Source organism: Ahaetulla prasina, chromosome 7 (genome assembly GCF_028640845.1).
Source record: "Ahaetulla prasina isolate Xishuangbanna chromosome 7, ASM2864084v1, whole genome shotgun sequence".
Classification (NCBI taxonomy): Eukaryota; Metazoa; Chordata; class Lepidosauria; order Squamata; family Colubridae; genus Ahaetulla; species Ahaetulla prasina.
Window position 1 is genome coordinate 74,975,352 of NC_080545.1, and position 26,799 is coordinate 75,002,150.

The 26,799-nt window shown below is 38.1% G+C and overlaps 1 protein-coding gene across 1 annotated transcript; it reads right to left on the bottom strand.

The window, feature by feature from the left end:
• Positions 1-10,414: 10,414 nt before the first annotated feature.
• HSP90B1 (heat shock protein 90 beta family member 1) lies at positions 10,415-22,508 on the bottom strand. Its single transcript, XM_058190562.1, has 18 exons — positions 22,306-22,508; positions 21,144-21,243; positions 19,825-19,966; positions 19,626-19,742; positions 18,931-19,262; positions 17,855-17,966; positions 17,117-17,230; positions 16,862-16,978; positions 16,446-16,583; positions 16,278-16,355; positions 16,112-16,177; positions 14,254-14,523; positions 13,832-14,077; positions 13,616-13,752; positions 13,000-13,078; positions 12,691-12,846; positions 11,115-11,219; positions 10,415-10,667 (listed from the first exon to the last, which is right to left on the bottom strand). The coding sequence occupies exons 1-18, from the start codon at positions 22,352-22,354 to the stop codon at positions 10,638-10,640; spliced, it is 2,388 nt and encodes a 795-aa protein (XP_058046545.1). The 5' UTR covers positions 22,355-22,508; the 3' UTR covers positions 10,415-10,637.
• Between the last annotated feature and the right edge of the window lie 4,291 nt (positions 22,509-26,799).

The following is a 26,799-nucleotide window of genomic DNA, read 5'->3' on the forward strand; positions in this document are numbered from 1 at the left end:
CTACTGTGTTTTCCCCTTACCTCGGTGAAGAATAATGAATCTATAATAATAACCTGAAAACTTAGCAGAAGCCTGTGGGTAAAGGCAACCAATTAAAGCAGGGGTCTTCAACCTTGGTCCCTTTAAGACTTGTGGACTTCAACTCCCAGAGTTCCTCAGCCAGCAAAGCAAAGCTGGCTGAGGAATTCTGGGAGTTGAAGTCCACAAGTCTTAAAGGGACCAAGGTTGAAGACCCCTGAACTAAAGCAATGTATTTTTTTAAAACTTCGGCCCTTTAAGATGGGTGGACTTCAACTCTCAGAATTCCCCTGCTAAGCATACCGGAGAAGTGCTGGCTGAGGAATTCTGGGAGTTGAAGTCCACCCATTTTAAGGTTCCCAAGTTTGAAAAACAACAACACTGAACTGAGAGGCAGCCAAACGTCAGTGAACGACAGCGGAGCAATTTAAGGTTGATACATCAGATGGTTCCAACTATTCCTTTTCACCAAATCTAGAAAAACACAGGCGGCTTTAAAACCAAAAGCTCCGATTCACAACTGACGCTACCGACCGGCTCGCTTTTCGGCTCTCTTCTCTTTCCTTGCTCTCTTTCGTCTACTCAGAGGTGACGTCTCGTCCTCTAGCACGTGGCTTTGCATGTTGTAAAGTTGGCTTCCGCCTTTGCGATTGGCCGCCTGGACGGATCCGCGGACCCTTCTCTCTTTCGTTCTTGCGGGGATCCGCAGTTCGTTCTTGCGGGGATCTGGAGCGCTGATGCGTGTCGGGTCTCTGGAGTCCTTTGTAGGGAGAATCTGTTCGGAACCTGTTTTGGTAGGACCTGGGTTTATCGTTTTATATTTGTTCCACAACTCTGTGTGTGTGTGTTGATTGATCAGCGTGTTAGTAAACCTTGACTCCTGATGACTGCCTGGACTAATCCCTGCGGCTTTCTTGGTAAAGTTTTCAGAAGTGGCCTGCCAGAGCGTCCTTCCTAAACCTAAAAGAGTGACTGGCTCAAGGTCACTCAGCTGTCTTTACACCCGAGGCAATACTTAGCTTAGTAACGTTTTCATACTTTGCTTTAGTAATCGATCACTTGGGCTCTTCCTTAACACAGCTCTAGTGAACTTCTGTGTCCAAATAAAGTCCAGCTGACAGGTCAGTGGAGCAGAGGAAGGATCAGGGTGAGGTGTGAGGGAATAGTCGCAGCATACTAGTACAGGGGTCTCCAACCTTGGCAACTTTAAGCCGGAAGGACTTCAACTCCCAGAATTATCAGCCAGTTGTTAATGCCTGGAATGCACTACCAGACTCCGTGGTCTCATCCCAAAATCCCCAAAACTTTAACCTAAGACTGTCTACTGTTGACTTCACCCCATTCCTAAGAGGTCTGTAAGGGGCATGCATAAGAGCACCAGCGTGCCTACCATCCCTGTCCTAATGTTCCCTTTAGTTGTATTTATTTTATGTATTCAATTCATGCTTATACTTATATTTAATATGTTTTTGACAAATATATAAATAAATAAATAAAATATTTTGAGACAGGTTTACACTTGTTGGGTTTACTTGTTCTAGAAGGGAAAATAGATAGATAGAACCTTTTCCTGTTTCACTTCAGTTCCCAGATACTCCAGCTCCTTAGTTGATTGATTATGTATCATGTCTTGGCAACAACATACAGTACTTAGATTTTCTCTGTGATGATCTGTCCGTCATTGATCCAAGAGTAACAGAGTACTGACAGTAACTGGGTGTGACCTGCAAATATCCCTTAGATATCTCTACCCAGTAATTAAAACAATAGAAAAACATAAGCATAGAAATCCTTTTTGGCCTTCCAAAAGATGGATGAGTTAGTGCAGGGGTAGTCAACCTTTTTATACCTACTGCCCACTTTTGTATCTCTATTAGTAGTAAAATTTTCTAACTGCCCACCGGTTCCACAGTAATGTGCCGTGTATCGTCATCTGCGCATGCCTCTCCCACATCGTGGTTTGGGTTTGGGGGAGGGCGCCGGCTACCAGCTCTGCTTGTTTGTTGCAGCTGGGTGGTGTGTGGGGGGGGAGATGCACAAACTATTCTGGGACGAGGCTCTTTTGTTTGCGGTTGCACTATAGCACCATTTAGTTTCACTTACGTAATGTGAACTAAACTTATGCGCGGGTGATACAAATAGTATATTTTCAGAAATTTAAATTGTCACGGGGAATTTTATGAAAACGTAATGAAAACGTTTTTAAATAATGCTATGATTTTTTAAAAAAAAGTCAATTAAATTAAAAAAAAGGAAAGTGCTTCAGTATCAGACAAAACTCCTACCACCCACCATGAAAGCTGGAACACCCACTAGTGGGCAGTAGGAACCAGGTTGACTACCACTGAGTTAGTGTATAGGTAGACCACAGTCTGTGTCCATTTGTTCAGCAAATGTTCAAAGTTATAGTGGGTTGAAAGTATGGTCATAAAACTGATCATAAAGTACATTGCAGCAACCCTCTGATCACATGATTAAGATCCAGGCACTTTCCCAGCCTGGCATGGCACCCCTGCTCCTTACCTTGGATTCTTACCACTTAACAACCCAGGCATATTGGGGTTACAACAGCAAGCAGGAGTTCTGGGATTGTCATTGCTAAGCAAAGTTCAGCATTCAATACCATCATTCCAGACACTCTTCTAACTAAGCTAAACCAGCTACAGGTACCTGAACAGACTTGTAAGTGGATCACAAGCTTTCTAACAAACAGGAAGTAGCAGGTGAAGCTAAGCAGGATCACATCAAATACATGTACAATTAGCACAGGGCCCCCCCAAGGCTCTGTGCTCTTCCCACTTCTCTTCTCTCTGTATACCAATGACTGCATCTCCAACGATCCATCTGTTAAACTACTGAAGTTCGCAGATGACACAACAGTGATTGGTCTCATTTGAGACAATGATGAATCCGCATATAGACGAGAGGTCGAATGACTAGCCTTGTGGTGCGACCGAAACAATCTGGAACTGAACACACTCAAAACTGTAGAAATGGTGATAGACTTTAGGAGAAACCCTTCCATACTTCCACCTCTCACAATAGTAGACAACACAGTATCAACAGTAGAAACCTTCAAATTTCTAGGTTCTATTATATTGCAAGATCTAAAATGGACAGCTAACATCAAAAACATCATCAAAAATGGACAACAAAAACTGTTCTTTCTGCACCAATTCAGAAAGCTCAAACTGCCCAAGGAGCTACTGATCCAGTTCTACAGAGGAATTATTGAGTCTGTCATTTGCACCTCTATAACTGTCTGGTTCGGTTCTGCAACCCAACAAGAAAGACACAGACTTCAGAGGATAATTAGAACTGCAGAAAAAATAATTGCTACCAACCTGCCTTACACTGAGGACTTGTATACTGCACGAATCAAGAAGAGGGCCGTGAAAATATTTACAGATCCCTCACATCCTGGACATAAACTGTTTCAACTCCTACCCTCAAAATGACGCTACAGAGCACTGCACACCAGAACAACTAGATACAAGAACAGTTTTTTCCCGAAGGCCATCACTCTGCTAAACAATTAATTCCCTCAACACTGTCAAACTATTTACTAAATCTACACTACTATTAATCTTCTCATCGTTTCCATCACCAGTCTCTTTCCACTTATGACTGTATGACTGTAACTTTTTGTTGTTATCATTAAGGGTTAAATTGTACCCTATGACCATCATTTGTGTTGTAAATGTTGTACCTTGATGAAGGTATCTTTTCTTTTATGTACACTGAGAGCATATGCACCAAGAACCATCGGTGGTTCTCCTCCTATCTCTCTGACCAGATGCAGACAGTGTTGAGAGAGGGGCAGAGATCGACTGAAGACGCCTTACTTGTGGGGTGCCTCAGGGGTCGATTCTCTCGCCTCTCCTGTTCAACATCTATATGAAGCCGCTGGGTGAGGTCATCAGTGGCTTCGGGGTGAGTTATCATCTGTACGCTGATGATACGCAGCTGTACTTTTCCACCCCGGGCCACCCCAATGAAGCTGTCGAAGTGCTGTCCCAGTGCCTGGAAGCCATACGGGTCTGGATGGGGAGAAACAGGCTCAAGCTCAATCCCTCCAAGACGGAGTGGCTGTGGATGCCGACACCCCAGTACAGTCAGCTGCAATTGCAGCTGACTGTTGGGGGCGAGTCATTGGCCCCAATGGAAAGGGTGCGCAACTTGGGTGTTCTCCTGGATGGACGGCTGTCGTTTGAAGACCATTTGGCGGCCGTCTCCAGGAGAGCTTTTTACCAGGTCCGCCTGGTCCACCAGTTGCGCCCCTTCCTTGACCGGGATGCCTTATGCACGGTCACTCACGCTCTTGTCACTTCTCGTTTGGATTATTGTAATGCTCTCTACATGGGGCTTCCCCTGAAGTGCACCCGGAAGCTTCAGTTAGTTCAGAACGCAGCTGCGCGGGTGATTGAGGGAGCCTCACGTTGCTCCCACATAACACCACTCCTGCGCAGTCTGCACTGGCTTCCTGTGGTCTTTCGGGTGCGCTTTAAGGTTTTGGTTACCACCTTTAAAGCGCTCCATGGCTTAGGGCCCGGGTACTTACAGGACCGCCTGCTGTTACCTTATGCCTCCCACTGACCTGTACGCTCACACAGAGAGGGTCTTCTCAGGGTGTCGTCCGCCAAGCAATGCCGGCTGGCGGCCCCCAGGGGAAGGGCCTTCTCTGTAGGAGCTCCTACTCTTTGGAACGAACTTCCCCCTGGTTTGCGCCAATTACCCGACCTTCGGACCTTTCGCCGTGAGCCAGTCCCGCTTGATTTTTAAATTTTTAATTCTAAACAATTTTAATCAGGGTTATTATTTATAAATTTTAAGGGTTTTAAATTTGATTGTTTTAATTCTGGCCATTTATGAATTATGCTCATTTTAAGTTCTTGTTTTAATTGTATATTGTGCTGTTTTTTATGACTTGGCTGTGCACCGCCCTGAGTCCTTCGGGAGAAGGGCGGTATAAAAATTTAAATAAATAAATAAATAAATAAATAAATAAGACAAATTCCTTGTGTGTCCAATCACACTTTGCCAATAAATTCTATTCTATTCTATTCTATTCTATTCTATTCTATTCTATTCTATTCTATTCTATTCTATTCTATTCTATGTGATATTGCATTTCATGACCTACTACTACTTAGCTACAATAATCCCTGTCCCAATTGCTGGTATATCTTGAAGATGTCCTGTATATTAAAACCCCATATAATAATATAGCTACCCAGTTACTTCAAAACGGGGTGGGCAGCAAATAATAAGTAAAATAAAATACCTGAGTGATTCTCATGAAGGCATAGGTCAGATTCTACAGGTTCTGTAAAAACAAGGTGTGTGGTTTTTCTTTCATTTCAAGCCATAGGGAAGGGCCATGCCAATAGCTCCTCAATCAGCCAATAGAAGATTGACGCTTCTGATCTCATCATCACCAAGTTCATGAATAAGGCACTGTAGATTAGATTTTGCATGTATATGTGTGTGTGTGTGTGTATCTATCTATCTATCTATCTATCTATCTATCTATCTATCTATCTATCTATCTATCTATCTATCTATCTACCTACCTACCTACCTACCTACCTACCTACCTACCTACCTACCTACCTACCTACCTACTACTGGAGGAGGATAGAAAACCCTTATTTAGCAGCTATGGCACATTTTGTATGCCTTTGGTGGGCTGGGAATAAACACTACAGTTGCTTCATGAAGATGTCTCTTAAAAATGATTAATCAGGCACCTCTGTGCTATTTTGAGCTTGTGAGAAAGACCCCTAATTTATAAAACCATCTTGATTAGTATATGTTCTTGCCATGGTCCATTGTTGCTTTGACTTCGGTGGCCTGCTGTATATCTATATATCCCAATTCTGCTTTGGGACTGCTGAAATATCTTCTCTCCAAGTTTCTTATGCGCTCCCCAACTCTGGTTAGTTAAAAGTTTGATTCCTGCTGGGGAAGACCATGTCTTAATTTCTACCATGCTTTTTTTTTCTTCTAAGGTTCAGAACTATGCCTGCCGGTGTAAGTTGGCCCGAATACTTGAAACTTCTTACTGCAACCTTCTTGACCATGCTTGCTGGTGCACAAACCGTCCACAAATTTTACAAACCTGACCTCGTAAGTGCCTTTCTCCGCCCCCCCCCCCCTTGATTACTGTCTCGTCTTCTGCTTCAGAAAGAGAGGCTTATTAGAGATAACATACAATTGGGGTTTTCTTCTATCCTTTTAGGATATATCGCATAGCTCTTTGGTGTCTTGTCTTTTGCAGAGATGAGAGGTTTATGATTGGTTACTTTTGTGGCTTAGCTATAGGTTCTTCTCCCTAGAACTCTATCCATATTTTTTTTTAAAAAAATTCAAATTTTAAAAAATGAACACAATTTTTTTTTAAACTCAGAACTTGGAAATGTGTCATTGAAGTTACTTACGTGTTAGTTGACACCATATGCTGTATCTTTTGCTGGGAGGTCAAAGCAGTACAAGCAGGAACTGCCACCATTTTATTCATAGAACAACCCTATGAAGCAATTGGTTGGGAATGCAAAACCAGCCCTCAACACTAGACTTGGCAAATATGGCTGTAAAAACTTGAAATAGCAATTTTTAAATAAATTAATGGTTTCATTATAAATAAAAATATTGATAGTTTGGATTTTTCGACTCAGATGTCAACAGCTTATTAAAGGTGCCTGGCGTGCTCCATTTTCTCTGTATGAGATGCACCCAAAAGCGCTTTAAGTGGTTGCAGCTGAGGTAATATTCACTTTCGGTTCAAGTTGCTTCTAGGAGCTAGTCATTGAACATAGAACATGGAATAATAGAGTTGGAAGGGACCTTGGCGGTCATCTAACCCCCTGCTTGAGCAAGAGATCCTACATCATTTCAGACAAATGGTTGTCCAGTCTCTTTTTGAAAGCCTTCAGTGATGGAGCACGCCTAACTTCTGAAGGCAAGCTGTTCCATTGGTTGATTGCTCTCACTCCTTAGTTCTAGGTTTCTTCTCTCCTTGGTTAGTTTCCAACCATTGAGATGGAGCTGAGCTCGTGTGCCTACCGATATGGCTCTGCGTGCCACCTGTGGCACGTGTGCCATAGGTTTACCATCACGGGAATAGGGTCTCCTGTTTGAGTGGGGGGTTGGACTAGATGATCTATAAGGTCCCTTCCAACTCTATTAAATCTGATTCCATCCCTCTTAATGCAGCCAAGGATTGCATTTTTGGTTGCTGCAGCAGTTGGCTCATATTTGTCCATTAGGACTTCAAGATTCCTCTCGCAGTTACTGACATTAAGCCAAGTTTCACCTAGCAGTCTATACAGTTGGGTTTTTTTTAATCTGTGTAAAGTCTTACTTTGATCTATGGCAAATTTCATTTTGATAGGGCCCAGCGTTCAAGTGTGTCAAGGTCTTTTTGGATCTTGAGGTCTTCTGGCATGTTGGCTATTCCTGCCAGCTTTGTGTCATCTGCAAATTTGATGAGTTCCCCTTCACTTCCCTCTAGAATGTTTATAAGGATATTGAAGAGTACTGGGCCTAAAACGGAACCTTGGGGTACCCCACTGCTTACTTCCCTCCATGTGGATGTAGTTCCGTTAAGGACTAGATGCTGAGTTTGTCAGCCAGATAGAAACCCACCTGGTGGTGGTACTGTCATAGTCTGAGAATGAATAGTTGCTGTAAATTTCTAGGAAGAATGCTAATATAATTTGGAATTCTAAAATGTATGAGTTGATATGGACATGCAATGGATTTGTTTTTGGATATTATTTATTCGTAGACACCAGATATTCCTCCGGAAGATGAGCCAGTTCAACCTTTACAACCAAGATCATGAAACGTCCCTGTCCTAATGTTTCCTGTTTGTACCTATTTTATGTATTCAATCCATGTTTATACTTATTACCTAATATGTTCTTGACAAATAAATAATGTTGCATCCTCCATAAAGTGTTCCTTAGTAGGATTTATAATCTGAATATGTACAACTGGGAAATCATGAATATTTAAAAGGACTTATTTTGTATCTGTATTTTTTTCTTGAGTCCAAGATTACCTCTCCTATGGTGTGCTCCTTCCCTCCCCCTTACAAAGGTGACCACCTCCTCAGCCATTGCTTTTGTTTCCGTATCTACCTGCAACCTTTACTTCGCTACAATTGCTCTGTGTTGCAGATCTATGTCAGTTTTTTCCTCTTAAAAATTCTTTGCAGGGTGTATTATGGAGAATGCTAGGATATCTCTCTATATAATTAGTTCAATTACCATTTAAAAAGCAAATGTTTGGAAACATGTTTTGCTGTAAGCCAATTAAACAAGATATCCATTTGAAGATTAGGTTTAACCTCCCACTACTGTACTGCAATATGGTTTTCTGCAAAGCAGGCATCCTATGTCAATAACTTAACAATTTTATTTCAGTGATATTTGTTCTTGGCTATTTTGAGTTTTCACAATCAACTTCTGATATTAAATGCAATGTTTATAGTTTCTGCAAATGTTAATTCATTTCTAGAGATAATCCACGGTATTCTTTTTGGCTGGGAACTTATGGGAACTGTAGTCAGCACACTTGGTGGACATTAGGCTGGGAAAAGCTGAGCTATGCATTTCGAAGTTTTTATTCAGAGTATCAACATTAACTGCAAAAGGGCCTGACTCTTCCAATCTATTCAAAAATACACAATGTATTTAATGGGAAGCATTTTATTGTAAAGATATGACTCAATTTTCTGTGTATTTTGCATTGCAGTTATTAGAATTACTTAGTAGACAATACAGGCAGTCCTCGACTTACAACAGTTGTTAGTAAATGTTCAGTTACAACGGCACTGAAAAAAGTGACGTTTTCAGTTACGACTTTTGCAGCATCCCCATGGCACATCATCAAAATTCAGACAGTTGGCAACCGACTTATATTTATCAAAGTTGCAGTGTCCCAGGGGCGTGTGATCACCTTTTGCGACCTGACAAGCAAAGTCAATGGGGAAGCCAGATTCACTTTAAGAATTGCAATGATTCACTTAACAACTGTGGCAAGAAAGGTCGTAAAATGGGGCAAAATTCATTTAGCAAATGTCTCACTTAGCAACATAAATTTTGGGCTCAATTGTGATAGTAAGTCAAGGACTATCTGTATCTAACCTAATATGTGCAAGTAGTTTCTTGAACTTCGCAAGTGGGATAGAACCTCGATGGGACAAACTGAAAAGAACAAGTCATCATTTATACATTCTTCATATACATATTTTTATTCTTGTGTCTAATGGAAGTATTTTGATTCCACACCTGAGCGAAAACCTCCATTCAACCTGCGTCTAAATACGTGTATTAAAATACGGGAAAAACAAATTTTAACAGTGGAAACTACAGAATCTAGGAATGAAATTCAAACATTTACTTGATAGAACTGCAGCAACTCCTTGTATTAACACTTCAAGTTATCAAGTTTTATTACTGTTTAAGTCAACTCAGATTATCTTCCATTCACAGAGAAGCATTGAACAAAGTAACAGAAACACCATGCTAAGTTATTGTTTATGAGGAAGCATGAGAATGGGCAAAAAAATACCTATTATGGCATGCAATGACTTCAGTTAGTACTCTGCCCTTCTGCAAAGGTGCACCTAGCCACTGTTTTATTGCCATTTTCTTTTTGAAAATGACCAAGTTTCTATTTCTCTCACTTGTTTCACTTTAAATATCACATATGTGAAATTTGGCTGAGGGTGTAATTGGCTTAAAATTATCTGCATGGTAAAGATCTGTCAGAAGTCAAGTCCATTTAACTCTCAGGATATGATAGATGCAATCAGCAGAATGAGCTAAAGGCTCCACTGTATATAAAACCATTATTGTTCCTTGTTTAAAAATAGATGCTAACCAGTTTGATAGGAGTCATTCATTTTTGAGTATCTAATGGTTTACTTTATCTTCTGCAGGGTAATAACACCTGCATTCCTTCCAGCAAAATGTAATCCAAAGTATGTTTCCTTCTATCACCATGAAGGGAATATGTTACAATGGTTCACAAAACAAAGCTTAAATGGTATTTTACTAAATCCAATGTATTTAAGATTTGTTCAGAGGGAAACTAGGATGAATTACTGCAAAAGTAAGACTCCCTAAGCTTTGCCAACCTGCTAAAAATAGATTCCACTAAGCAGAAGCCTGCCTTAACAGGCTAAGATTCTGGTACAAATTTTAGCAGAATAGGAAATAATTGAAAAATATCAGCTCTAATGTGACCTTCAGAAAAGAATTCTTGTCCTAAGTGTTTTCTTTTCCAATGTTTCTTCTGTTACAGAAAAATGTCACTGCGAAATTGAGTCTACACAAGTTTTCTTTACATCCAAAATTAGCAAATAAGCACTTCAATGCCCCATACAACTGGTGTGAACATTTTAATTTTGTACACATGACAAGATTTTACACCAAGCAGTCAGTTAAATAGTACAAATTTACATTGTGAGGAATGTTTAAAAAATGCAACTTAAAAAAATTCTTCTGCCCAAAACCCTAAACCTCCCCCCAACATTTTACAGTGAAAAAACAAATTCAGTTCACATTCCTGCTTCATCCAAAACACAGGATAGTATTTGAGAGTGCATTTTACAATTCATCTTTTCCCTCTGTGGACTCCTGCAAAGAAACAAAGCATAGATTAAGTTAAATTTTGTAGATGTACAGAATCCCCAATAAATCAGTTTTAGATATGTTCACTTTCCTTCCCCCCCCCCTTTTTTTTGGTATAGCATGGTTTAAAAATGGCAACTATCTCCTGGCTGTTCTCATTGCGGCATCTTCATGAGACAGGAATTTTACAGCTTCCAAGTTTTGAGGGAAGGAGGGTGACAGTGATCCAGCAAGTGCAAATTGATTATGACAAAAGTCTAGCCACACATGGTAAAATCAAGTCAACACAAGGACCAGAGTGTAGTACTGGTGGTAAATACGGTAATGCTTACATCCCAAACTTCTGTTAGCTGAGACAAATTATACAGATAGAAAAGACGGTACCTTAAGATGGTACACTCTGATACACTTATTTGCCCTCCCCCTTCCCCAATTTTTCATAACCACACTGACCATTTTTTCTGTTTCTCTGTCTTCAGTATCTTCCTCAGCTTCAATTTCCTCTTCTGGTTCTACTTCTTCAGCAGCTTCCTCTGGTTCTTCAGGCTCATCTTCCACCTTTTAGAAATATTTAGCAAGACAAAACTTTATATACCATTATATTTCACACACACACGCGACTATGAAACCCCTATCAATAAAAATATGTTTTAGATATCACTACACAACAAATAGGGTCATTGTTCCAAATAAATTTACCAGATTCCTCAATGGCTTCAATAATGGCAGAGCCTAATTTCCATTACGAAGCAAGGCGGTTAAATTGTGTCTGCTTTTACAACCTTCTTTTGGCACAGTTAAATGAATCATTGCAGTTAAGTGCATCACATTGTTAAGTGAATCTGGCTTCCCCCACTGATTTTGCTTGTAGGAAGCAGTCTGTGAAGATCAAATGATCACGATCCTGGGATGCTACAATCATCATAAATACTTGCTGATTGCCAGCAGCCTAATTTTGACCATGTGACTGTGGGGATGCTGCAACAGGCATAAGTGAGGATCAACCGTAAGTCATGTTTTTTCAGTGCTGACATAATTTGAATGATCACTAAACAAATAGCTGTAGGCTGAGGACTACTTGTACCGAAAAAAATCTTTAAAAATTCAGGGGGATATTCAGAAATGTGTCTGCCTTGAAAATAGCTCATACCGAACTGCACACTCAAACATCAGACACTGACCGCAGGAAATGTTTTTTTTTGTATTATCGTAAAATATTTTATGAAATTTGCTGAATTTCAATTCTATGGGAGTCAGAAGTCCTGTATAGTACAAACAATTTTGTAAATTGTTTGAAGTACCTTGGTTGAAAAGCTTTTGCTCTATGATGCACTGTTTTGCCCAGTTAAAGGTTACAGACAGAAATTTTAGTATCAGAGATGTCAACGTCATAACTTTAAAAAGTTGCTGAACGAGTGTACTTGTATATCCTGCCGAATTTTTAACAAGCCAAATGTTATGCTGATGTAATTCCAGCAGTTGAATGGGTTCTTCAAGTACATGGTAGTCCTTGACTTACAATCATTCACTTAATAATTCTTCAAAGTTACAACAGCACTGAAAAAAGTAACTTATGACCAGTCATCACACCTATGACCATAGTAGCATGCAATCAAAATTTGTATGCTGGCAACCGGCATGTATTTACTATAGTTGCGGTGTCCTGGGATTGTCATTTGCAACCTTCCTAGGGAGCTTCTAGCAAGCAAAAGTCAAAGGGGCAGGCCAGATTTGCTTAACAACCACATGATCCACCACTTACCTGTAGTGATTTGCTTAACAACCATGGCAAAAAGTCATAAAATGGGGCACAACTCGCTTAACTTCCTTGCTTAGCAAAGAAAATTTTGTTCAGTTATGGTTGTAAGTCTCAAGGACTACCTATAAAAGAGAACAGGAACGACAAGCAGACAACGTTTTGAATCAGAAGTGTTAACCCAGAAAAAGAAAATGGTCCCAAGAATTTTTCTGGCACGTTCAACTCAGAAAGTCAGTCATGAGTCTACCTCCTGCATGTATTTTCACTAACCTTTTCCTCTGGGTCAATGTTCAAACTCAGGCGAAGCATTCGTTCTATCCTTTCTCCATATTCCTTTGTATCTGGCAGCAGATAACCTGATCTTAGGGTAGCAGTTTCAAGCAGAACCACAGCAAGATCTGCAACTACTTGATCATCTTCATTTTCCTGACCCCCCCAAAAAACCAAACAAAAACACCACAGATTATTATAGAAATTGTTTAGGAATTTCCTGTTTGAGACTCATCAAATTTCACAGGCTACAGTGTTGAATTATTTTTTGCATTTCTTAGATTTATCTGTAACTTTTAACATTCTTACCTGAACACGCCTGAGCATGTCTTTTATGAGAGGATGTTTAGGATTGATTTCAAATATCTTCTTTTGGCTTGCATAGTAACTAAAAAGAGATGACAATTTTAAGGGCAATTAGATATATTCTACTACCATGTTACAAGTTCTAGAAATAAATTAAGCGATTTTACTTAATGCTTCTAAAGAAAGAACTTCCATCTGACAAATCAGTAATTTAAATGAATACAGAATTGCAGTATATAGAAAGACAAAAGAATTGTTTGGTGCATTTCGATGTAAATTTAGTCACATTAAATGAGATCACCATAGATTAAGCATTCAAATACTCAGATTACATTTTATCACCTACAATTTTATCACCTACAAACAAACACTGATAATAAAATTCCCAGTTTTTCCCTAGGAGAATTTTTAGTGCAGATTATTGGGGGAAGGGGACAGGAAGAAAAATTACTTGTTGAAATATAAAAAGTTGGGAATCCTCACTGATCTATCCACATTGCATACATTTGTTAACTAAGACTTAAGTGACCAACTTCCTATGCTATGTTACATCAAAACCAAACAAATTACATTAGGATCCAAATGAGGCACAGAAATATTTGTATAAATTATATATTACTTGGTAGCGATATCTTTCCCAGTCTGGTAAGCCTGAGCCTTCATGATTCTTTCCATGTTGCCAGACCATCCATATTGACTAGCTACAAGAGCACATGGTGACTGGGTTAATCGCTGAGATAATACTGCTTTTTCAATCTAAAAAGAAAGAAAAAGTAGTGTTAAGTACAAATACAGCACACATTTTTGGAAGAATACCAAATTCTAAAATACGTACTTTGTCCTTTAAAGCCTTGTCTTTCATCCAAGTTAATAGGGGTTCATACTCTTTTTCTAAAGCCTCCCGAGTTTCCTTTGACTTTTCGCTTTCATCGAACTTCACTCCTTCTTTAGCAACATTCTGAAACCTTTTGTTGTCAAACTCTGGGAGAGCCTGAATACAATATTCATCCACTGGTTCTGTCAAATATATAACTTCATAACCTTTCTTTAGAAGCCGTTCCACAAAAGGTGAAGATTCAGCCTACAAGATCAATTCAAAACATTTAGTACGACATACTGCTGTAAAATTTTAGACGGAAAAAAATAATGCATTTACCACTGCAAATCATATTTATTGAACAAGATACCCCCAATTTTATATGTTTATAGCTTCAAAAGAATGAATTAGAAATGGTTAGTTAGAAACTGACTTTTTACCTCTTTTCTACTTGAACCAGCCATGAAATAGATTTTATCTTGCTTCTCTTTCATTCTTTCTACATACTGATCTAGACTAGTAACGTTGCTTTCATGATGAGAAGTCTGGAAACGAAGAAGTTTAGCTAGACGAGTCCGATTTGAATGATCTTCAATAACTCCAAGTTTGATATTTGTGCCAAATTCTTTCCAGAATGTGTCATTGTATTTTTCTTCAGCAATCTTTTTGATCATATCAAGTGTCTTCCGGACAAGTTTCTTTCTGATTACCTAAAAATTCAGAAAAGTTACAAAGAAAACATGATTAATCTTTTGATCCTAGTTTAAATGAACACCATTTTACAATCTGAGCAACTTCTAGATGTACTGACTTCAATTCATGGTATATCTAAATGAAAACTGCTGAGAATTCTAGGAGTTGAAATCAACTTATATGGAAATTCTTCCCTTTTGTGAGAAATATTGCAGGCGAATCTGAGAAAACTAAAACTGTATAATAGAATAGAATAGAATAGAATAGAATTTTTATTGGCCAAGTGTGATTGGACTTGTTGGGCTTAGTTTCTATGTCATAATGTTGGCTCCGATGTACACTCATCCTCCTGTAACAGATGCCTTTAATTTTTTTATTATTATTTTTTTTATTTACATTTATATCCCGCCCTTCTCCGAAGACTCAGGGCGGCTAACAGTGTATAAGGCAATAGTCTCATTCTATTTGTATATTTACAAAGTCAACTTATTGCCCCCCCAACAATCTGGGTCCTCATTTTACCTACCTTATAAAGGATGGAAGGCTGAGTCAACCTTGGGCTGGGCTTGAACCTGCAGTAATTACAGGCTGCTGTGTTCTAATATCTTGACTGTGCCCAGCAACCAGAAGAATTCATATTCCCCTGGCTATCACAGTATGAGTGGGAAGAGATAATATTCTGCGATGGTATTATACAAATGACACAACTCATGTACACTTTTCAGTATTACGTTTATTGAATTTATATGCTGCCCATCTCACAACTGAGTAACCCAATTTAAGTATACTGTTTGTATTGATCATGATAATAATAACAACAGAGTTGGAAGGGACCTTGGATGTCTTCTAGTCAACCCCCTGCCCAGGCAAGAAACCCTACGCCACTTCAGACAAATGGCTATCTAACATCTTAAAATTTCCAGTGTTGGAGCATTCAAAACTTCTGCAGGCAAGTTGTTCCACTTATTAATTGTTCTTTCAGGAAATTTCTTCTTAGTTCTAAGTTGCTTCTTTCATTTTGATCTTTCATTTGGCTTTCAAAGCTGTTATGAACACTGTTGCACATTCCCTTCTTAAACTAGTTTAGAATAAAGTGATTCTCATCCTGTTCTTTAGCATGACAAATTTATATATAAGAGAACATCCAATTTGGCTTAGTGGTTAAAATATCAATCTAGAAACCATGAACTGAATTCTAATCCTGACTTGAAGATGGAAGCCAGCTATGTGAGCCATTCATTCTCAGTCCTACCCATCCTCACAGGGTCATTGCTGTGGGGTAAATAGGATGAGGAAGTATTATGTTCGCCAACTTGAGACATTTATAGATAAAATCCATTCTAGTTCATGGTCCTTTGAGGAAGTATTATGTTCGCCACCTTGAGACATTTATAGATAAAATCCATTCTAGTACATGGTCCTTTACCATTGTTTAACCCACATATAGAGTAACTGAATCTACTAGTAAGGACTGGATGCTAATGGGGCTTGAAAGATTTCACTACCATCCTTGCTGAGTTAAGTTCCTAGGAAGTAGGGAATATAAAAACAGTCCTAGATATTGTCTTGAAGACTAGTCAGAAGCTACAGTAGTAATTGACATACCTTTAGTAGTTTGTGTTGCTGGAGGGTCTCACGAGACACATTTAAAGGAAGATCATCTGAATCTACCTAAATTTAGAGAAGGAACATTTACAGAGGTTTAGCAAAAATAATAATAAAAAGATACATTTTTAAATGGCTAGTGCATATTATCCCTAAAAATACTTACAACACCCTTGACAAAGTTAAGGTATTTGGGCATCATATCATGGAAATCATCAGTGATGAATACTCTACGGACATACAGCTGCAAAACAAAATTTTAACTGTGATTATTTTTTGCAAGACTATATCTGCAACTTCTCTTGCTTTTTAAAAAGTTGGATCCGATTTTTACCTTTATAAAGTCACTTTTTTTGGATCCATATTCATCAAATAAGCCACGTGGAGCAGTACTGGGAACAAATAAGATGGACTTGAATGTTACTTCTCCTTCAGCAGTAAAGTGAATGTAAGTCATTGGATCATCGGTTTCCTGGAAAAAAAGCCAAATCCTAAATCCTCACTTCCACAAAGGTTGAAAATAAATGCATTATGAATATAAGTGGATATTTTACTCATTCCACCCAACATATGCATGGTATGGAGAGGAATATTTTTGCTCTTGTTCCACATATGAGGAATGCATTAGTACAGGACACAGCAGGCTCAAAACAAAGCTGTTTATATTTGCTCCAATTCTTCAATACCAGGTACTAAGAATTTTGATAGACATGATCCTAGATCAGTCCCAAGCTATAAAGGTAAACCCACCTTAGAAAATGTTTTGTAGAAAGCTTTGTATTCATCTTCTTCTACTTCTTTAGCTGGCCTTTGCCAAATTGGTTTTATGTCATTCATAAGCTCCCAATCCCAGACTGTTTTCTGAACCTGCAAGCATTTCCAAATTCATTCATTTACTCTCTGATAAAATGAAACAATCAGTTTTTGACAAACTGATTTGATAAAATCTAAAAAAGCTATGTTAATTAATTTGATTGAATAATTTTAAATGTTAAGAAATCTTGCCGGTTTAGTTTTGGGTTTTTTCTCTTCTTCCTCCTCCTCCACAGCAGCTTCATCATCCGTCTCATCTTTGTCTTTCACTTCTTCATCTTCAAGAGGCTCTTCTACAGTTTCAGTCTACAGAAATATTGCATATTAATTCAAGTAATTTTTCAAACATGTTCTCATAAGCAATTAGGATACCTAACTATCATACGCAATTAATGTAAACTTCATTTGTCTGAAACAGTATAGGGTTTTCTGCTTGAGCAGAGGGGGTTGGACAAAGACCTTCAAGGTCCCTTCCAACTATTATTCTGTTCTGATCTAAACTTATCTTGTACTTTAAACAAACAGTCAAAAACACTGAAGAAATATTCCATGTAAATGTCACATCAAATCATTTAAGATTGATATATGTTTTTATGTAGTTTTTATATAGTACTTGCTAAACTAAGAGTGCTGCATCTTCAAGAAATCGTAACTGACATTGCTGCAAAATGCAACTAAAAATAACAGGCGGGTATATGAATGTATTCATATTTTAGATCATGAAAAATTCTTACACAAAGTTCTCAAATTTCATTTACTTAACTAGAACCCTATTTTTTCCTATCAAAGTTGCCTGATTTGTTTTTCCTTGTGCCAAGCATGGAGAATAAATCATTCTTTACAAATTTCATCTCTGAAAACTGATTTTCATGACTAGTATATCTTCCACTTTAAACGTTAAGCTGATTAGCCGTATTACAAAATATGTACCTTGCTACTCCATACATAAATAGGGAAGTTTATAAACTGGGAATACTTCGTGACCAGGTTTTTAACTGTATCCAGTTCAAGATAATCTGAAGCTTCTTCTTTTAAAACAAGGCTAAAAAAAAAAAAAGCAATTCAGTGTTGCATTAACAACTTTGGAAATTGAACTATTAACCTTACAAAAAGGTTACTAAAAGAAGTGCAACAATGTAAATTATATTTTACATAGAACTGATAAGTTCTACTGCTAAAATATTTCAAACAAAGAGAGCTTTGACATTTCATATACTGTCTGTTCCTTTTATCAAATGTAGTTTCATTGGTGGCATTAGCACTAACTTTTTTTGTGATACTTCGATATAGATAACAATGGTAGGTTTGCTGTATAATATTGAACACCAAGAAATTTTTACCATCAGGGAAGTTCAGGTTTTAAAAAACCAACTGCTAACTGCTAAAACCAACTGCTGACTTTTTGGTCACAATGAAAGCCTTCCTTTCCATGGAAGATAATGAAATACAGAGTGGTTCAAAAAATGAGTAAATTACAAGAAATGGTAATTAAATTCAAAGCCTCCAACAAAGAAAGCTGGTCTTTATCACACTAAATCTCTCTACCATGTATAACATAACTCCGGATCAAGCATACAAAAAAAGAATTACTTGCCAGAACTAAAGTTTAAAATGGAAAGAGATTTAGCTGAGATTTTATGTACACTTTGTCAGAAACACCTTGTAACTGTTAAAAAACCATTTCTTTTGAAGATTAGCATTTGTCTAGTCAAATTTATACCCAATTATAAAATTACTCTATGAAAAATTGATTCTATCACATATTAAAAAATATCATTAATTAACAGAGGAAATAGCAATCTAATATTGCTGTATTGCTAATATAGCTAAAAATTTCACCCTAGTTGAGGGATCTTTAATACTTTTAAGTATTACGCAGCACTGAATCTTTCATTAGAAATTTTCTGTACCTTTGCAGATTTCATCAAAATACATTTGATTCAATAAAAACCAAATAAGTATTTTCATTAATACATAAAAATATTAATAAAAGTTGTAAAACATACGTTATAGTAGTGCCTCGTCCCAAGGTATCACCCCGAGGATCTTCAATTACAGAGAACTCATTTGAATCGGATTCCCAGATATGTTGACTGTCATTATTATGCTTTGAGGTAACAATAACCTTATCTGCCACAAGGAAGGCAGAATAGAAGCCCACACCAAACTGACCAATCAATTCGGAAGTTGACTGGTTTTCTTCCTGCATTTCAGTTATTTTATTTAGAAATTCACTTGTACCAGATTTAGCAATGGTACCCAAATTTTTGATTAGCTCATCTTTGGTCATGCCAATTCCAGTGTCTGTAACATGAAGCATATTCTTCTCTTTATCACACTGTAAAACAAAAATAACTAGTTGGATATGAATTTAACATGCCTATTTAAATTGCCAATTTAACAGGCATCAATTTTAATAAATAATGCTTAAATTGGTGGTCTATAATGAACTTAATGATAGACCTGTCCTAAAGAAGCTGTTATAGAATAATCTGAAGAAAAAAAGGGCAGTCTGTTAAATGAATCTGATGCAAGTTTACTCTCATCTATCCTTTTCTATAGTCAATCCCTTCCAAAAAATGTGAAAAAGTCATACTTGAATCTTTGCATTAACTACTCCAAATTATACAAAAGATGTATTTAAAACAATAGAAACTGAAATAATTTAAACAAACATTAAGGGAAATCAGTAGTATCTTACCTTAATTTTTATTGTGAGTTCCTCATTACCAGAAAGAGCATTTTCATCAGTCAATGACAACAACCGAATTTTGTCTAGAGCATCTGATGCGTTTGAAATCAATTCCCTAAGGAAAATCTGTAAGAAATTTTAGAGTAGTCAGGCATAACCATCGGAAAAAATTGTATCAAAACTTTTAGAAAGGTATATTAAGGCATACCTCTTTATTTTTATATAGCGAATTGATAATAAGTTTCATCATCCTGTTTACTTCAGCCTGGAAGGCAAACTTTTCTGATTTTTCCCTAAGTTGTTTTATTTGTGATGCATTTAAACCATCCAATTGAATAGATTCTTCTTCCCTAAAAAGAACAAAAATCCATTTATGTATTATTAATCCTTTATTTTTCTGTAATGCTGACAAAATAAGAATTGTTCTAGACTCATGTATGCTTTTGCTATAACTCCAGATGAAGTCAAATACTAGCTTGCAGAAGATTTCCCTGCTGTATGTGAAGTTTACATTTTCTTTAAATTAAAACTCCCTCCCCTTTTTTCTCTCTTTGTAGTGTTTCACACATTCTACATACATTTCAACCTTCTTGGGTAGCTAAGACAATATACTTACTATAAACTATTGTAGCAGGATACAGTATTTTGTTTTATAATTAATTTCCATGCAGCTATTTCAACAATTGTATTATGTCTACTGGTAAATTATAATAAATCTTCTGCACTTTAATAATTGGAAATTCATTAAGATAATGCAAGCAGTAGTAAAAGCACATAATCCTTCTTGATGAATTGGCCAAATTAATGAGAAACACAAATATTTATCTTTCATTTATAAACAAGAAACAATTGCCTCCCTGGAGAGATTATACAAATTATTTAAGTATACAAATTAAAATTCTTGCAAAAAATTTGGTTGCCTATCCCCCACATAATCAGTTCTCCAAGCACAAAAGCAAACTATTCTGTTATCAAAACTATTGTCCGTGAAAATACATAAAATAAAACCATGTCAATTGTCATCATAGCATCAATTTCAGCTATTTATCTTATCCTTTTCTTGCAGCTTGAAAAATTATCAAGGACTTCCATTTCATTTTTCAAACTATTTTTTCCGTAATGCATTCTGAATGCAACTGTATAATCATTAGGTTTTCATGCAAGCTTTCCTGTATAAAGGTATTTCTGGGGCAATCTTCTTTTGGAAAAATAAGCATCTTTGTTAAAACATAATAATAAATTTAACAAAGCACCTACCCTCCAAATACATAATGCCTTACAAAACTGTTTACAAGTTTTTTCATGACAATTACAGTCCAATTTTCCAAAGTAAAACTGGCAAATGTTCTCCAAGATTTCACCAGCATTAGAATCTTTATACAAGTCACCAATATCCCCTAGATCAAAGTATTAGATCTGGATGGCAGGCATCCCTATTTAGGTGTGTGTCTCATTTTAATCAGTAAGCGGAGCATGTGTTTGAAATGTGAATTATAAAGCCTGGTTTAAGCATTTTAAAAAGCAAACCTCTGAACAACTTCATCATCTGTCCTAGATCCTTCTCTGCTTTTACCAAAGTCATCTTCGACAGTGCCATCCACATCAGGTTCATCAGCCTGGGCAGAGGCTGTAAAAATGATAATTTGGACAAGTTAGCTCCACACCACCATTCAATTTAAAACTGCCAATCCATGCACTCACACACACACACACACAGCATGGAGGATCTCAGAATGCTTAAACAAGAAAGTGCAAAAGAAGAAAATGGTGCAACGGGGCTCCTACAATTTCAATATAAAATCGTATTTCATAGCAGACATTATGGTGAGACAACGGGAAAAAAAATGTGAAAACCCCCTAGAAAGATTAAGCACTTTCAAACTCTTGCGAATAAGCAAAGTAGACTTTTAAACAGTGCTCCCAGGACATAAGTTAGTCAAGTCTCTCTTAACACAATAAAGGATGGGGACGCCTGAATTACACACCATGTGCCAAATTGGACTTAAACAAATCCAGTCAACATAAATCATAAATCTGACACCAGCGTCCTTCTTGGGACCATTTGGGTAAATTCCCTCTTTCAATCTCCGGCCAGACTCCCCACAAACGGAAAGCGGCCTTGCTGGGCTTGAAAAGTTTAGAGCGCTTTGATGTTCAACCTGTTCAACCCGTTACGTTCAGTTCAAAGGATTTTCACGAATGTTCCAGGAGTTCAAAGGATTTTCATTAATGTTCTTCCAGGAGCCTTTCCCTTCCCCGCCCCCCCTCCCAAGCTACCGGTCCGCCCCTCAGTGCCTCCGCTTTCTCCTCTATCCAGACAGGCAGCATACTTGCGCCTTCGGGATGTCCCTTTAAAAACCCCGCATCCCACAAACCGGGGACAATTTCTGAGAAGGGCGACTCCAACTGAGCTACCACAGAGCCACAAATCTCCTCGGGCCGAAGAGGCGCCTCAGTTTTACAATCTCCCCCCCCCCCCGCCATTTTAAGTTCCTTGTCCCAGAGGAAAAGAGGCACGGAGGAAAAATACCCAACCTCCTTCCTTCGGCGACCGAGGCAGTCACGCCAAAAGCCCTATAAGGGCGGCAAGGTAAACTCAGCTGAGGTAAAAAGTTGAAGGGAGACACGTTCTCTTTTTCCCTCCGCCACGCAGGGAATATTCCAGAAGCCGCCCCCCACGCGCACTCACCAGCCAGCAGAAGGAGGCATAAAAGGCCAAGTCCCCACAGTTGCTTCATCTCAGCCCGGGAAAGAAAGAGATACAGCTTCGTACCGGCCTTCTACGTGCCTCCAAGGGCAATCAATTAAGCGAAACCACTATCCTCCCCCTCCCTCGCGAGAGCACCTGAGCGAGTTTTAACAGTTGAGCCACTAACCCGAGGCCAGCCCGACCCCCAAGCTTATCACTATCACACGCAGGGGGCGGGGGGGGAAGCCTCTCAGCCGCGCCAATCGGAGCGCACCACGCCAAACACAGAGCCAATAGCAAGACCGGAGGGGGTAGGTGGAGCTATGTTCCTGCCAATCGTTGTCTTCCAGGTGAAGTTTCCCGGCGTCAAAGCGTGGCTGGGCTCCATTGGTTGTTGCTATGCTCTATGGCCAACCACGGTTAAAGGCGGGAGTAGTAGGCCTTGGTTTGACTGTTTTCCATTCATTTTTTCAAAATCTATCTCTTGGACTATATTGCTAACAGCATGTGATATTAAGTGTGAGACTGGGCATCATTTAAAGAAAAATAAGACACTTCTCCCAGAACTTTCCAGAGAGTTAGCAAAAAACAAAAAAACATCCGTTACCATAACGACGTTAATTTCCGTTTTTTAAATACCCCATGGCAAATGGAAGCTAAGACAGTATAGAGTAGGCAGAAATTACCAAAAGCATTTTTATTTCACGCATTTTTTTTCTTGACTTTGTGGCTGGTGACCCAATGGACGAAGCTACATTTTAAAAATTATTTTTTAAAAGGAATTTTGCAACTATTACCAGCTTACCATGCTCTTCGCGTCATAAACCCTCGCGTCGTAAATGCATGGGCGCTCCTGGATGACGTCAGTGCTGCTTTGCATGTTGGAAACCTCCTTCGGGTGTTGCATGATGGGAATTGCAGTGTCTTCGTGCAAGAACGGGTTTACTACTGTCCTTATGCAGATCGGTGGGGTGATGGGAGTGGTAGGCTATATATGAAACGCATCAGGTGGGCTGATCCCAAAAATGCTTGAAGAAGAAGCATCTGAAGGAATGAATAAACTAAGCGGTTGGGCTATGAACTGATTATTTTTATAACAATACTTTACATTTACAAATGCTTATATATATTGTTGTGACAAAATAAATTAAAAAAAATCTTACCCGAATAGCCCTTTGAAGTGGTTTCCAAATAATGTAAGTACTTGTAAATAAAAATAAATATTGTTTAAATATTTCTCAAACTTCTAGATTCTGTCCTGCAGGAAAAAGGATTAGAAGAGAACAGGTGAATTGGGGTAGTTGTGGCTTTCATGCTAACAAACACTTCTGATCTTTGTTGCATAGCAAGCATATTAAAGAAATTTGAACACTAGTTCTTTTTTCAGTTTCCAAGTAGCTACCTGGAAAACAATGTTATTTGAACTGTGCTTATCTAAAAGTAAGATGATACTGTGTTTAAGTTAAAAACTGCTTAAAGAAGGATAGAATAGGGAAAAATTGTGTTACAAGATTCCAAAATGAATTGAACATCATTCAAAGATTGAGTGAATCAAAAATTGTTTTATAAGTAGATTAATTAGAAACAAATTAGTCTTCCCTTAAGTAAATCAGTATGTTAAATTTTAGGATCTGGGGCTTTCAGAATTTCTAGCTATTTAACAGAAAAGTTTTGTATGACTGTATTTCTCTTACTTTATGATTCTTGAGGGTATATGCATAATGGTTATCTTTTGAGAACCGAATGCAGTACAATTTAATTTTAATGTATGCTGATTAGTGTACATTTAAAGTTACAATAAAGTTTTTATTCTATTCTGTTCTTTTTGCAAGAAAAAAAGAAGCCATAGAACAATACAGACCCACTACTTGTTCTGTTTGAAGAATTGTCTCCTGTGCATCCTCCAACCCAGCCTATTACTCCACTGATAGCAAACACTCTGCTTCTACATATGGAAAAGAAAAAGATGTCAATTGCACATTGTTCCTGGATTATAAATTGAAGATGACATTCATATTTGAGGCAAGACAGTTTTTTAAAAATAAAAATCTGGTTTAGAAATATGGAAGAGGATAAGATATCCAAGGAATAAATCTACTATTGTAGGAAATTAGCACCCACCCCCCTTCTAGAAGAATAAAATATTTTAGAAATATTTAAATGGCAGAATATTATATTACCGTGGATGAGAAAAGGAGAATCATATTTTAAAGACAAAGCAGCTCCCTGCCTCCCCCTTCAGCTCCAGGGTGATGGGATTAAGACATGGCCCTCAGGACATGATAGGATTAGTCCTCTACCCATCTAGCAACAGAAGTCACCATATGGCACCTGGGGAGATTACATCACCCAGCAAGATTCAACCAAGCTTGGGACTCAAGACACTACAAAGTTACCCCTGCATGGCTCCATGGGAATCTGAGAACCAATCAGAATACAGGAACAGGAAGCTCCAAGGCGGGGCCCAAGAGAGGGTGATCATGTCCACCATTAAACCATATTTTCAAGCACTCTCCATGTTTCCAGTGTTTCCACTTGGAACTGAATCCAGATAGACATTTCTTCCAACACTGTGTTAATATCTTTCTATCACTTTTTCTTTGAACACAAACCATTCTTTTCATTTATATTTTGAGCTGTTTTATCCCATCAATTTTACTTAAATATCATACTTAATGTCATACTGATTTAGTTTGGTGGAAAATAAAGAACCCGCTTCTTGAATTTCATTGAAAAAAAATCCACCTGTCCATACCTCTAAAATGAGTATTCTAACTACCAGTGTCAACATTCCAGAAAACCCCCTCCTGCAGAAAAGACTCCGAAGCAAACATCTTTCAAAGGTCTTTTACTAGCATAGGTAAACTGGCACAGTTGGATGAAATCCAATTCTGGGGATCCGGGTTTCTCCCTCAGTAATACAAACCCCAAAATCCCCATCTTCATGACCCCTCTGCCAATCACATGCTCCAATCTCCAACCGTCCCATCTTGAGACATCACTCCGGCCACTCCTCCTCTAGATGTGGGCTCAGCCTGACCTTGACCGGCAGGAAGAATGTTATGTCTAATAGCCCCTTGTACCACCACCCCCTTCTCCTATTTTCCCACACAGGAGAAAGTGGCAGCGTGTGGAAGCCTTCGGCCTAATATGGCTTCCAAAGCTAACAACCAGTATATATTATAGAAAATCTTGTTTGTATTATAAAGACATTAATAAGATTTAGTCAGATGTTGAAGATTTCAAAATTAAGTATAAATTTGCAAAGTGATTAAAGCCAAGTTGTATATAATAGTATTTATACATCAATTCAGTATACTTTTATCAATTACCAAATACCGTATATACTCGAGTATAAGCCGATCCGAATATAAGCCGAGGTACCTAATTTTACCACAAAAACTGGGAAAAACTATTGACTCGAGTATAAGCCGAGGGTGGGAAATGAGGCAGCTACTGGTCAATGTAAAAAATAAAGATAGAGCCAAGTAAAATAACATGAATATTTATTTGAACGAAAAACAATAAAAGTGCAAAAGGGGGTCCCCAAAAAGAATATGGTATCAAAAATACAGTATCTTTAAAAGTAACAGCAACCAAGCTAACGAGAGCTAAAATCCCTCAAAACTGGAGTTCTCCTCCTCATCATCTGTTTGTCCAAACAGAGCTTCAGCTACTTCAGCTTCTGTGATGTTATCCGCATATACGTTGTCGCCATCACTGAGTTCACAGTCGTCACCATCACTGCTGTCACTCTCATACAATGCGCTGTCTTCACTGCCATCCATAGCATTACTAATGCCACATTTCTTGAAGGCACGTTGCACCATGTCCTCTGGAATATCTTCCCATGCATCACGAACCCACTGTGCTATTAGTTCTATGTCTGGCTTTCTCAGATTTCCAACTTTTGTCAGACGAGCTTGACCAGATGTCATCCATTCATGCCACATCCTTCGCACATGGTCCTTGAAAGGTTTATTTAAACTGACATCTAGGGGCTGCAATACAGATGTAAGCCCACCTGGAATAACGGCCAAAGTGACTTGAGATGACTTTGCCAATTTTTTTATGTCATCAGATGTGTGGGCTCTGAACATATCCCAAACTAACAGTGATCTTCTAGTCCAGTCCCCACTCCTCAAGCAAGAGATCCTATACTGTTTCAGACAAAGGATTGTCCAGTCTGTTCTTTAAAAACCCTCCAGGAATGAAGTGTCCAATAAGGTTCAAATTGCAAGTACCGGTAGTCCTCAATTTAAGACTGCAATTGAGCCCAAAACATTGTTTTGTTATTTTTCCCTAACCGTGTATGTATCCCCCTGCCCCCCATTTTACGTCAGGCTGCCATCAAAGCGAAGCACGGCTGAATATTATTATTATTATTATTATTATTATTATTATTATTATTATTATTATTATTATTATTATTATTATTATCATTATCATTATCATCATCATCATCATCATTATTATTATTATTATTATTATTAT